Below are 15,116 nucleotides of genomic sequence, written 5' to 3'. Positions count from 1 at the left end.
CTGTTTTCTTCCTTGCCCAGCTTCCCTTCCCCAATAAATATTCCCCCTACCCCAACACCACCCCCCTCTGGTCAGCCTCCTGGTTTTACCCCCCCTTCCACTGCACCCCAAACAAGTAGGGTTTCCCCACCTATCGACGTGGTCCAACCTTCCAGCCCCTCCTCCCCTCGTATCTCCACCCCACACTTTCAAGACCTATAAATGGCTGTTTGTTAAAAAAGTTTTTACATTTTTGGGTAGAAAATAACTATTTTTATGAAAGTTTGAACAGAAAAAAAAAAAAAATAAAAAAAATAAATAAAAATAATATATTATATATATATATATATATATATATATATATATATATATATATATATATATATATGTTTTTGGGAAATAAAATAAATTTTTGAAAAAGAGTTCAAATAAAATTAAGTTTGATAAAAATTCTACTCTCTGTGTGTGTGGATTTATTAAGGTCATATGGTAACTAATAACAAAGGTAAAATAAAAATAAACACCAGACGTGTCACAGGTATAAAAAATTGGTTTTACTAGCAAGAAAACCACTCTTTTGTAATTTTTTTTTTTTTTACCTTTTTTTTTTTTTTTTTTTTTTTCTGAAGAAACACATTTTTTACATAAACAAACACATGGAAAACAGGTTAAACAATCATGTCTTGCCATGGGATCCGCCCGACAGGTGACACAAAATAATCGGCAAACTGGTCCCTCATCCTTGTAACAGAACCTGTAGAGCGAACCGAGCTGCTGCGGTAGTCCCACAAGGTGGTCTCCAACTCTTCGTCATCCAAGGAAACGGGCTCCTTTGAAAGGACAAAGTTGTGGAGCACCACACAGGCTTTAACTACCTCGTCTATAGTTGTGTTTTTCAGTTTGATAGCCGTCAGCAGAACTCGCAACTTCGCCGTCAATATGCCAAAAGAACACTCCACTACTCTTCGTGCTCTAGTAAGCCGGTAATTAAAGGGAACCTGTCACCACGTTTTTGGAAGATGGGATAAAAATAGCGTTAAATAGGGGCAGAGGTGGGCGTTACATTAGTGTGTTTGTTATGCGTTTATTACCCACCTAAGTTGCCGAAATACCTTTGCAAAGTCTCCGTTTTCGCCTGTCAATCAGGCTGGTCTGGTCAAAAGGGCGTTGTCTTCCCCCAGATTTTGCGTAGTTTTCCGTTGGTGGCGTAGTGGTGTGCGCATGCCCAAGGTCCCGAATCCACTGCCAGGGGATTTAAAAGAGCGCGCTGTTCGTTACTTCCTTGGTGATCGGTGGGCGCGGCCATCTTCCTTTGGCCGCGCGTGCGCAGAAGCGGCGCTCTGCTGGCCGCGGCTTCAGGAAAATGGCCGCCGCGATATCCATCTGCGCACGCGCGGCATCCCGCAGCCATTTTCCTGAAGCCGCGGCCAGCAGAGCGCCGCTTCTGCGCACGCGCGGCCAAAGGAAGATGGCCGCGCCCACCGATCACCAATGAAATCACGAACAGCGCGCTTTTTTAAATCCCCTGGCAGAGGATTCGGGACCTTGGGCATGCGCACACCACTACGCCACCAACGGAAAACTACGCAAAATCTGGGGGAAGACAAGACGCCCTTTTGACCAGACCAGCCTGATTGACAGGCGAAAACGGAGACTTTGCAAAGGTATTTCGGCAACTTAGGTGGGTAATAAACGCATAACAAACACACTAATGTAACGCCCACCTCTGCCCCTATTTAACGCTATTTTTATCCCATCTTCCAAAAACGTGGTGACAGGTTCCCTTTAAAGACCCGCTTGGTATGTGTTAAGTTCCGGCTACTGTATGGTTTCAGTAGGTGCGGCGACAGTTGAAAGGCTTCATCACCTACACAAACATATTCCATGGCTGGTTCACTTGTTCCTGGCAGTGGTCTGGCTGACGGGAAATCGTAGCTCTCTCCATAAAGGCAACGACCCATTGGTGAGTTTTTAAAAACTTGGGAATCGTTGGACCGTCCATACGCTCCTATGTCCACGGCAAGGAACCTGCAGTTGGAATCTGCAATAGCCATAAGGACGATGGAGAAATACTTCTTATAATTATAATACTCCGATCCTGTTCCTGCCGGTTTCGCAATCTGTATGCGTTTCCCGTCAACTGCACCTACACAATTAGGGAAATTGCAAATTTGCTGAAACTCTTCTGCACTTTGCAACCAGATTTCCATGGATGGTTGGGGGATATACTCTGGTTGCAAAGTGTTCCAAATAGCCCAACATGTGTCCTTCACTATTCCTGAAATAGTGGAAATGCCCAGCCGGAATTGGTAATGGAGCGAAGTCATAGATTCACCCGTAGCTAGGAAACTTTAAAAAAAAAAAAAAAATGTTAGAAAAAATTGCACAGACCAACAAGTTTCAATATTTAACTGTTAATTTTTTTTTAAGGACGGGACACACAATCAAACCAGCATGAAACCGGTGTAAAAAAAAAGTGGAATGTCCGCCAAGAAAACCAAAATTACATGCTGCAGAAAATAGTGCGCAGTATGCCAGCGCAGAATTGTCTGCAGCATGTAATATAACATTAAAAATAACCAATAACATGAAGAAAAGCAGTGGAATGTCCGCCAAGAAAACCAAAATTACATGCTGCAGAAAATAGTGCGCAGTATGTCAGCGCAGTATTGTCTGCAGCATGTAATATAACATTAAAAATGACCAATGACAGAAAAAAAAGCAGTTGCATGTCAACCAACCCCCCCCCCCCAAAAAAAAAACTGCAGAAAATGCAACGCAATATTTCAGCGCAGTATTTTCTGCAGTCTGTTATAGAACATTCAATATCAGCAATGACATTTAAAAAAAGCAGTGGAATGGCCGCAAAGAAAACCAAAATTACATGCTGCAGAAAATAGTGCGCAGTATGTCAGCGCAGTATTGTCTGCAGCATGTAATATAACATTAAAAATGACAGAAAAAAAAAGAGGCTTACCGCAGGGTCACCATCAGCCGCTCCGCCGGTGTGATGGCAAGCCTCATCCTTGTGTCCTGTCGTCGGATGACATCCTCCATTTTTGCAAGCAAAAAAAAATCAAAATTTTCCATCCTCATCCGCACGTAGTTATAGAATTTGTGTGGATTGTGCCGCAACTCCAAGTACAGAGTGGACTGGACACCCCGGGTCATCCGTAGTTCATTAATCGGATGAATCCACAGTCGCCTCCATCTCCGTTGCTGCAGAAGCATCCTCCGCCTTTCCGCTGCCGCCTCCTTCTCCCGCACTATGATGTCCAGGCGATTTGTCTCAAAGATAACGTCGGTAACCAAACTAGCAATCCTCACAAGAACACCTTCCATCGCTGCCACAAAACTAAAACCCTCAAAGATGGGCTGTAAATACAGTAACTATATAGTTTTCCATATTTTCCAGTAGCCAATCAAATTTGGGAGCCTCCCATTTTAAAAACGGATCCGTCGGAAAAACGGATGCAACGGATGGTAAAAACGGATGCAACGCATCCAGTATTTTCGACGGAAACGTTTAGCGGATTTGCGACGGATCCGTCGAAATGCTGGATGCGTGGCATACGTTTGTCACCGTTTTTTCACTTTTTTGACGCATCCGTTTTTTTCGGCAAAAAAGACGTTTTGAGACGGTTTGCAGTTAACGCTAGTGTGAAAGTAGCCTTAGCTACACATGTAACACAGCATATACGAGTAATACAGCAGGAGAAGACATAACGAGCAGATTTACCTTCTCAGTTTTCCTCCACTCCGAGGCTTTAGGAGCACTTTACCATCTATTAAAAAAAAAAAAAAGTAACATTTATTTGGAGATTACGGTAATCTGTCATGGCCGAAAGTGTTGGCACTCTTGAAATTGTTCAAGAAAATGAAGTATTTCTCACAGAACATTACTACAATGAAGGATGGCAGTAACGGGGCTGCCAGCTCGCATGGGTAATGGATCCATAAACTTTGACCATACGGACCCTCGCTTGGATCTCCCCACATTGGCTAAGCCATGTAAGTGGCTACACAGCAGTGATCGGACCTGGCTCCAGTTGCTGCTGTTATAGCCAGGCACCGGCAGTAAAACTCACCATTTTCTCCAACTTTTTTGGTGATTTTTGGGTATTTCTGGAATTTGACATAATAGTAACTCTCATATTCCATGAGGATGGTTTCCAGGTCAATGTTATCGCAGACTTCAAATCTTCTCAGGCTTAGTTTGCTTTCCTGCTCTAGGGCATTCGCCGAGTCCACGTAACTAGAAGAAAGGTGAACAGGCCGGTGTCAGCGTGACTTTGGGGGTAAACACTCTTTGGATTACTTACCGTATATTCTTAACATATGGATCCAGCACAACATTCACGGAAAACCTGCTCGGATTACAGCTACGGGGGAGACACAAGGTCGACATGACTGCTCTATTCAAAAAACTGTCCCACTAGCTTTCAATTCATCACTTTTTTTTTTTTTAAGATATTTTTTAGATTTTTTTTAGGCCCTGAGAACCCCCTGATGGCATCCAAGGCTCTTCATTTGATTAGCTGACCTTGTGGCGTGGCGCACGTCGTATCAAGCTAGGCCGGGCAAACAAAAAAAGGTTGCGCTGTCTTTTTTATTTATTTGTCATGTGACATGTCTGTATATGGTATAGTGCAAGCAAAAAGTTAAGGGGATGTGTAATCAGAAAATAAACTATTGATTAAATCAAGTTCTTAAATTAAATTATTTTTTCTTCATTTTTCCATATCGCGATATATATATAAAATCTTGCAGTTTTCACCCTGGTCGCTAAGTCTCCTACTGGACTCGTACTTCCTGTGCTTTTCAGCAGCCACATAGACATGGACACCGTTACATTGTCTCTTGCCCTTCTGACTGGTATATATGTATTTTCTGCTCATGTTCTGATGTGGGCAAAAGTCATTGTACAGGAGGAGGTGAGCTGTGATATCACCGATTGTGAATGGTGGATCCTGTGTTATCTACTGTATATAGAGGTGTGATCAGTCATTGTACAGGAGGAGGAGGAGGTGAGGTGTGACATCATCTATTGTGAATGGTGGATCCTGTGTTATCTTCTGTATATAGAGGTGTTATCAGTCACTGTACAGGAGGAGGAGGTGAGCTGTGAAATAATCTATTGTGAATGGTGGATCCTGTGTTATCTACTGTATATAGAGGTGTGATCAGTCATTGTACAGGAGGAGGAGGTGAGCTGTGATATCACCTATTGTGAATGGTGGATGCTGTGTTATCTACTGTATATAGAGGTGTTATCAGTCATTGTACAGGAGGAGGAGGTGAGCTGTGATATCACCTATTGTGAATGGTGGATTCTGTGTTATCTACTGTATATAGAGGTGTGATCAGTCATTGTACAGGAGGAGGAGGTGAGCTGTGATATCTATTGTGAATGGTGGATACTGTGTTATATTCTGTATATAGAGGTGTGATCAGTCATTGTACAGGAGGAGGAGGTGAGCTGTGAAACAATCTATTGTGAATGGTGGATCCTGTGTTATCTACTGTATATAGAGGTGTGATCAGTCATTGTACAGGAGGAGGAGGTGAGCTGTGATATCACCTATTGTGAATGGTGGATGCTGTGTTATCTACTGTATATAGAGGTGTTATCAGTCATTGTACAGGAGGAGGAGGTGAGCTGTGATATCTATTGTGAATGGTGGATTCTGTGTTATCTACTGTATATAGAGGTGTGATCAGTCATTGTACAGGAGGAGGAGGTGAGCTGTGACATCACCTATTGTATTGTGAATGGTGGATCCTGTGTTATCTACTGTATATAGAGGTGTTATCAGTCATTGTACAGGAGGAGGAGGTGAGCTGTGATATCACCTATTGTGAATGGTGGATGCTGTGTTATCTACTATATACAGAGCTGTTATCATTTATTGTAATCCTGTCTATGATGATAATGAAACTGCTGAGAAGTGATCTAAACAGAGCACAAAGTTGAAGTCCAGTATCAGCCTAGTGGCCATTGTGAAAGCTGCAAAAGTCCTACTTTTTTAAAATTGTATAATGTAAAAAAAATGCATACAATACGTATACAGTAAAAACCAAATTTAAGCAAATGGATGTTTTCCGATGACACATTCCCTTTCCCATTTTTTTAAAAAATCCAGTGGAACATTTCTATAAATGAAAGGATCCTTAAAGTTGATTTCCAGGATTACAACACAGATAGGTCATCAATATCAGATCGGTGGGGGAATGACGCTGCACCAGGGTCTGGGAGTTGGACCCCAATGATCTGATATTACCGACCTATTCAAGGGATATCGTAATGTTGGACGACCCCTCCAAGAATCGGATATCATGCCCTACATATGTGGACACAGTGCAATACCCACCCCTCCTGCAGCATGTAATGCATGATGAGTATGAGCAGGTTCTTCCTCCGAGCGTCCGTCCGCTGCTCATCCTAGAAGGACACGAGACATATTTATGTAAAGTGGTTGAAGAAACCCATCGCCAAACTTATCTACGGCTCCAGGATTTATCGCAACACAACTCAGTAAAAATGCCTTTCAGGACTATGGAAAAGTTGGATAGAGGCTATTGTGGTGGTCATATTCCCAGAAAACACAGTTTATACCAACCTCACCAGAGACGAAAAGCTAAGAGTTTCCAGTTACCGTGGCTTTAACTTTATATATAGTCAATTTGGAGATACTGTATAATCGGAGCGAGTAATGAGCACGAGGAGAGCGGCGATTATCACTCTGCAGCTAAAACGCCTGAGCGTTAACTAAGATAATGCATGAAAACTAATGAGTCCATTAAAACAAACTGCTACAAATAATTAGTGCACAAAAAAATAGGCAAAAAAGGAAGGAAAACTGTAAATAGAAAAACAAGCAATTAAGACTGTTAAGTGCAGAAGTCATTAAGCAAAGTTTATTAATGAGAGCGAGAAGGCGGGAGAGTCTCCAATACATGTAGGGTAAGAACAGAGCAGCTCCGCAGATCAGGATTCTCCTATACTTACCTGCACCCGCTGCAAAAAACAAATCAGACATTGTACAAGAGGAGGAGGTGAGCTGTGACATCAGCTATTGTGAATGGTGAATCCTGTGTTATCTACTGTATATAGAGGTATCAGCAGGGCCGGACTGGGACTAAAATTCAGCCCTGGCATTTGAAGTTACACAGGCCCACTTGTCACATGGTGACTGTATAATATCTTTGTACACTTGTAGGCAGGGCCGGTTTTAGGCAAAGTGGGGCCCTAGGCAAAGTTTAAAATGGGTCCCCAAATGCTAACATATTGCACATCACACAGAAGCCTTTCTGTTGTATTTACGTGCGCTGAGTTCAGGCCGCTAAACGAGTTTGATCGACAATACTGAAGTTGTTCAACGCTTGTTTCCCGGCCTCTTTCCACCAGCTGAGGAATAATGATGAGACAGAACGATCACTAATAGATCACCATACAGTATCATGTTTTCAGCAGCACATCTACAGTTTACACTGGCAATGTGCTGCTGACAACAAGGCTTTTTGTTCCAGCAAAAACAATCCGAATATGCAGCATTTTACTTGTTTAGTAAAATACACCCCATAGTCCTCCATATATTATAATGTGCTCCACAGTCCTCCATATAGTATAATACACTCCCTATAGTCCTCCATATATTAAAATACACTGCTCAGTCCTCCACATAGTATAATACACTCCTCATAGTCCTCCATATAGCATAATACAATCCTCATAGTCCTCCATATAGCATAATACAATCCTCATAGTGCTCCATATAGTATAATGCACCGCCACAGTCATCCATGTAGTACAATTCACTTCCCATAGTATAATGCACCCCATAGTTCTTCATATAGTATAACGTATTCCCCATAGTCCTCGATACAGTATAATGCAGCCCACATATAGTATAATGCAGCCACCCCAGAGTATAATGCAGCCACCCCAGAGTATAATGCAGCCACCCCAGAGTATAATGCAGCCACCCCACAGAGTATAATGCAGCCACCCCAGAGTATGTAACCCCATAGAATATAATACAGCCCACCTCCCCATAATATATAATGTAGCCCCCCATAGAATATAATGCAGCCCCCCATAGTATATAACGCAGCCTCCCCCATAGAATATAATATACCCCCACAATAGTATATAACACAGCCACATAGTACATAACATGGCCTCCCCCATAGAATATAATATACTCCCCATAGTATATAGCAAAGCCCGCATATTATATAGCACAAACCGCATAGTATACAGCACAGCCTGCATACTATAGCACAGCTCGCGTAGTAGATAACACAGCCCACACAGCAGTATTCAGCACAGAGCACAGCCCACAGAGAACTATATACAGCCCACAGTAGTATACAGCACAGAGCACAGCCCACAGAGAACTATATACAGCCCACAGCAGTATACAGCACAGAGCACAGCCCACAGAGAACTATATACAGCCCACAGCAGTATACAGCACAGAGCACAGCCCACAGAGAACTATATACAGCCCACATCTCTTCTCTTCCTCCCCTCACCTCCTCCGAGAATGGCCCCACAGTCCAGAAAAAAAAAAAAACTCTCCTCACCTCTCCTCGTGCCCAGCGTTGCTTCCTGGTTCCTGCTCCTGTCTCAGCAGCTGCAGTCTGCCCGGGACACAGCAGGTGTGCGATGATATGACATCATCGCGCACCCGCAGTGTCAGAGGCAGAGCGGGGAATGATGGGAGAGGAGCGTCTGTAGACGCTCTCTCCTCCATCATTGCATTCAACTGTACCGGCGTCTATACGCCGGTATAGTTGAATGCGACGGCGGGGGCGGCGGATTGAGCGGCCCACCACTGGCACCGGCCCTTCTGGCATTTGCCAGAAGTGCCCTATGGCCAGTCCGGCCCTGGGTATCAGTCATTGTACAGGAGGAGGAGGTGATCTGTGACATCACCTATTGTGAATGGTGGATCCTGTTATCTACTGTATATAGAGGTGTTATCAGTCATTGTACAGGAGGAGGAGGAGGTGAGCTGTGATATCAGCTACTGTGAATGGTGGATCCTGTGTTATCTACTGTATATAGAGGTGTTATCAGTCATTGTACAGGAGGAGGAGGTGATCTGTGACATCACCTATTGTGAATGGTGGATCCTGTTATCTACTGTATATAGAGGTGTTATCAGTCATTGTACAGGAGGAGGAGGTGAGCTGTGACATCACCTATTGTGAATGGTGGATCCTGTGTTATCTACTGTATATAGAGGTGTTATCAGTCATTGTACAGGAGGAGGAGGTGAGCTGTGACGTCACCTATTGTGAATGGTGGATTCTGTATTATCTACGGTATATTAGAGGTGTTGTCAGTCATTGTACAAGAGGAGGAGGTGAGCTGTGACATCACCTATTATGAATGGTGGATCCTGTGTTATCTACTGTAAATAGAGGTGTTATCAGTCATTGTACAGGAGGAGGTGAGCTGTGACATCAGCTATTTTGAATAGTGGATACTGTGTTATCTACTGTATATAGAGGTGTTATCAGTCATTGTACAGGAGGAGGAGGTGAGCTGTGACATCAGCTATTGTGAATGGTGGATCCTGTGCTATCTACTGTATATAGAGGTGTTATCAGTCATTGTACAGGAGGAGGAGGTGAGCTGTGACATCAGCTATTGTGAATGGTGGATCCTGTGCTATCTACTGTATATAGAGGTGTTATCAGTCATTGTACAGGAGGAGGAGGTGAGCTGTGACATCACCTATTGTGAATGGTGGATGTTATGATCTGGTGACCTTGGAGCCGCATGAAACTTTCTCTGGAGTCGGTGGAACTCCTGAACTAACACCGCAACTAGAAGTAGCCGTGGGGTGTGCCTAACATGCCCTAGACACCTCGACACAGCCGGAGGACTTGATACCCCTATAGATGGAAATAGGAATGCTAGCTTGCCTCAGAGCAGACCCCCAAAGAATAGGCAGCCCCCCACGAATAATGACTGTGAGTAGGAGAGGAATAGACACACGCAGGTAGAAAACAGGATTTAGCAAAAGAGGCCACTCTAGCTAAATAGGAAAGGATAGGACAGATTACTAGGCGGTCAGTATTAAAACCCTTCCAAAAATATCCACAGCAGATAATACAAAAAGTTCCACAATCTAACTAAAGACATGGAATGTATATCTGCCACTCCAGAGAATCCAGCAAGACTGAGAAAATACTGACACAATCTAAGCTGGACAAGAAAACACAAAGAATAGCACTGAATTGTGAAGCACACAACATGTGTGCCACAGGAAAAAAAAAAACAGACACTTATCTTTGCTGATTTGGCAGAAAGGCAGAGGTCCTAAACCTCCCAACAATTGACAACTGGCAAGGACTAATGAATCCTGCACGCCTAAATACCCCAGTCAGAACTGCAATCAGCAGATACACCTGACCAGGACGGCAACTCAGGGCCAACTGCATTACCACCTACAACCACCGGAGGGAGCCCAAAAGCAGAATTCACAACAGGTGGATCCTGTGTTATCTACTGTATATAGAGGTATTATTAGTCATTGTACAGAAGGAGGAGGTGAGCTGTGACATCACCTATTGTGAATGGTGGATCCTGTGTTATCTACTGTATATAGAGGTGTCATCAGTCATTGTACAGGAAGAGGAGGTGAGCTGTGATATCACCTATTGTGAATGGTGGATCCTGTGTTATCTACTGTATATAGAGGTGTCATCAGTCATTGTACAGGAGGAGGTGAGCTATGATATCACCTATTGTGAATGGTGGATCTTGTGTTATCTACTGTACAAAGAGGTGTTATCAGTCATTGTACAGGAGGAGGAGGTGAGCTGTGACATCACCTGTTGTGAATGGTGGATCCTGTGTTATCTTCTGTATATAGAGGTGTTATCAGTAATTCTACAGGAGGAGGAGGTGGTGAGCTGTGACATCACATATTGTGAATGGTGGATCCTACGTTATCGTAACGACATGAGCAGACAGGACGCTGCGGCTGCATTGCTATAGCGAGCAAGGGAACGAGTGCAGCAGCACACAGGACTCTCTAAGGGTTTCTTCACATGTGACATTTTTGCTACGAAGTTTACCGCATATTTTTGCCTTGGGGAAAAAAACAGCAAGAAAGTGAATATGATTCTAAAATCTCGTTCACTCGCTCCTTATTTTTTCCCTTGAGGATTTGAACCATCAAAGTGTTTCTCTCACATCTGCAGCGCATCCATTCCTTCAGCGTTTTTCACCCATTTTAATGCATGGCAAAAAAAATGCAAATAAAAACGCAGTTATTTTACACAGCGCTTTCCCTGCCAACACTGAAGCAGATGAAAAAAAAAAACTTTGCAAAAATGCCACATGTGAACATAAAACTTTAGGTTATGTGCACAATTAATACAAGCATCTTGAAATGCAGGTTATACTTACAAAATCGAGGTACTAAGACCAGGGGTTTGATCAAAATGTTTGAGCCCATCTGCCAGTAACAAGGCAATCTATCAAGATGGAAACCTGCTCTATCAGACTTAGGGCTCATACTCATTTGCTAGGAAAACGGACGTGTGCAATCTGATAGAAAAAATGGATTGCACTCTGACCAATGTTAGTCTAGGAGACCCTGCTCATCTGCGATTTTTTTTTTTCAGCTCAGATCAGAAGAAAAAAAAATGTCAGCATGCTGCGATTGTCCTCATACCTTGGACGAGACTCGACAGTGCAAGTCAATGGGTGCGAGAAAAAAAAATGCAAGTGTCGTCTGATTTTCACACACTAATGTCCTTTGAAAAGCTGCAAATTCATCTGTCGCGTAAAGTCACAGGGTGATCCGACAGGATAGAATACATAGATATAAAGATGTCAGCGACACATACAATTAGTACACTGTGTGTGCAGCTTACTGTACATGTATTTTATTACTGAATAAATTTATTTTCTGAAAAAAAATGGTGTGGGATCCGCCGACATTTTATTAACCAGCAGAGGGAAAGCCAATGGCTGGTGGATGATATTTATAGCCTGGGAAGGAGGTAATACCCATGGAGATTCCCAGGCTATTAATATCAGCTCACAGCTGTATACTTTGCTGGTTATCAATTATAGGGTGACCCTACATCATTTTTCGAGGGGGTCCCCCATTTTAATAACAAAGAAAGGCTAAGTATACAGCTGTGAGCTGATATTAATAGCCTGGGAAGCTCCATGGACCCGTATTACCCCTTTCCCAGGCTATAAACATCTGCCCCAAGCTGTCAGCTTTCCCTCTGCTGGTTAGTGAAAAATGTTGGGGAATCACACACCATTTTTTTTTATTTCACAAAGTAAATTTATTCAGTAATAAAATACATGTACAAAAAGCTGCACACACAGTGTACTAATTGTATATGTCACGTGCATCTTTATATCTATCTATTCTATGTGTATATATCTATTCTATTCTGTCGGGTCACGCTGTGATTCTACTTTACGTGGCAGATGAATTACCGGCTTTTCAAAGGACATGGGGGATCCCACAGATTATTTTTTCAGAAAGGATTTTATTTACTAAAAAACAAAAAAAAACAACAAACGTACAGTAAACTACATACACAAAGCACTGATTATATATTGTACTCACATATATATATATATATATATATATATATATATATATCGAGAGTAAAGATAAAAGAAAAACAGCACAAAAAATCATTAAAAAATTAGACTTTTGCTGTGCAATACGGGGACAACCACCAGGGGGAGCGGAAGGGAGGTAACAGGAGCTCACCTGAAACGAAGATCTGAAGAGCTGGGCAAACACCGCTAGGGGGCAGTAGAGAGGTCGGACAAGCTAAATCAGCAACAGCCGGGAATGCAGTATCAGAGGAGAAGACAGAAGCAAGGTCTGAACTAAGCCAGGGGTCAGAAGCCAGTCAAGAGCGCGGTACCAAGAGGACGAGACGAAAACACAGCCAGAAACACGCCAAAGATCAGAGCCAGAGGAGACAATCCAAAACAGGAACGCAAGATGGAAGGGCAGGTCAGAAATCAAGCCAGGTCATACACAGCGGGGAACAGACACACAGGACGCACTAAGTTAGAGGTCAGGTATGGGGCAAATATGAATACAGGCAGACAGGTAGCAAAGGAGACACTCAGGGTACGCTAGGTTAGCTGCTCTAGTGGAAGACATGAACTATATCACTGACATCAGCTGCCAACAACAGAGCAGGGAAATAGCCACCCATACACCAGAGAGAGGCAGGAAAGGTTAACCCGCGCATGACCAGGTCAGGAAAGAGAGAGCCTGAAGTAAAACCTGACCTGGATCATGACAGTACCCTCCTCTCAACGGGGGAACACAGGAGCTCCAGGTTTCCCTGGATATCTGGCATGAAAGGCCCAGACAAACCGGTCCGCATGGTCCGATCGCGACGGAACCCACGACCGGTCCTCAGTACCATAACCCTTCCAATGAACAAGATAGTGAAGAGAACGAGGAACCATCCGAGAGTCCACAATCCGTTCCGTTCATACTCATCGTGGCCATCCACTGAGACCGGTGGCGGGAAGATGAAGACCCCTCAATGGAAGACCCCAACGGTTTCAAAAGGGCTTTATGGAATACATGGGAGATCCGTAGAGACAGTGGAAGGCGCAAACGGAAAGCCACAGGACTGACCACTTCCATAATCTCATAAGAACCAAGGAACTTAGGCCCCAAGTTTGCAGAAGGAACTTTAACCCCTTAGTGACAGAGCCAATTTGGTACTTAATGACCGAGCCAATTTTTACAATTCTGACCAGTGTCACTTTAAGAGGTTATAACTCTGGAACGCTTTATCGGATCCCACTGATTCTGAGACTGTTTTTTCGTGACATATTGTACTTCAAGTTAGTGGTAACATTTCTTCGATATTACTTGCGATTATTTATGAAAAAAATGGAAATATGGCGAAAATTTTTAAAATTTTGCAATTTTCAAACTTTGTATTTTTATGCCCTTAAATCAGAGAGATATGTCAAAAAAATAGTTAATAAATAACATTTCCCACATGTCTACTTTACATTAGCACAATTTTGGAAACAATTTTTTTTTTTGTTAGGGAGTTATAAGGGTTAAAAGTTGACCAGCAATTTCTCATTTTTACAACACCATTTTTTTTTAGGGACCACATCTCATTTGAAGTCATTTTGAGGGGTCTATATGATAGAAAATAACCAAGTGTGACACCATTCTAAAAACTGCACCCCTTAAGCTGCTCAAAACCACATTCAAGAAGTTTATTAACCCTTTACGTACTTCACAGGAACTGAAACAATGTGGAAGAAAAAAATGAACATTTAACTTTTTTTTGCAAACATTTTACTTCAGAACCATTTTTTTAAATTTTCACAAGTGTAAAAACAGAAATTTAACCACAAATTTTGTTGTGCAATTTTTCCTGAGTACGCCGATACCCCATATGTGGAGGTAAACCACTGTTTGGGCGCACCGCAGAGCTTGGAAGTGAAGGAGCACCGTTTGACTGTTTCAATGCAGAATTGGCTGGAATTGAGATCGGATGCCATGTCGCGTTTGGAGAGCCCCTGATGTGCCTAAACAGTGGAAACCCCCCACAAGTGATACCATTTTGGAAACTAGACCCCCCAAGGAACTTATCTAGATGTGTGGTGAGCACTTTGAACCCCCAAGTGCTTCACAGAAGTTTATAACGTAAAGCCGTGAAAATAAAAAAATCGCATTTTTTCTACAAAAATGATATTTTTGCCCCCAAATTTTTATTTTCACAAGGGTAACAGGAGAAATTAGACCACAAAAGTTGTTGTGCAATTTCTCCTGAGTACGTCAATACCCCATATGTGGGGGTAAACCACTGTTTGGGCGCACCGCAGAGCTTGGAAGAGAAGGAGTGTCGTTTTACTTTTTCAATGTAGAATTGGCTGGAATTGAGATCGGACGCCATGTCACGTTTGGAGAGCCGCTGATGTGCCTAAACAGTGGAGACCCCCCACAAATGACACCATTTTGGAAACTAGACCCCTTAAGGAACTTATCTAGATGTGTGGTGAGCACTTTAAACCCCCAGGTGCTTCACAGAAGTTTATAACGTAGAGCCGTGAAAATAAAAAAAAAAAAAAATCGCATTTTTTCTAC

The 15,116-nt window shown here is 42.8% G+C and overlaps 1 protein-coding gene across 3 annotated transcripts in view; it reads right to left on the bottom strand.

The window, feature by feature from the left end:
* KATNAL2 (katanin catalytic subunit A1 like 2) overlaps positions 1-15,116 on the bottom strand; it is a 71,070-nt gene that overhangs the window by 49,536 nt on the left and 6,418 nt on the right. For 2 of the 3 annotated variants that reach the window (XM_077283205.1, XM_077283214.1), the window contains exons 2-4: positions 6,351-6,421; positions 4,068-4,234; positions 3,719-3,764 (exon numbers count right to left, since the gene is read on the bottom strand). In XM_077283205.1, the coding sequence (XP_077139320.1) occupies positions 3,719-3,764; positions 4,068-4,234; positions 6,351-6,421 (284 nt within the window). The remainder of the gene's footprint in view (positions 1-3,718; positions 3,765-4,067; positions 4,235-6,350; positions 6,422-15,116) is intronic. The other variant, XM_077283223.1, reaches the window with a different exon arrangement.

Source organism: Ranitomeya variabilis, chromosome 1 (genome assembly GCF_051348905.1).
Source record: "Ranitomeya variabilis isolate aRanVar5 chromosome 1, aRanVar5.hap1, whole genome shotgun sequence".
Lineage (NCBI taxonomy): Eukaryota > Metazoa > Chordata > Amphibia > Anura > Dendrobatidae > Ranitomeya > Ranitomeya variabilis.
This window is presented reverse-complemented; position numbering and strand designations above follow the sequence as displayed.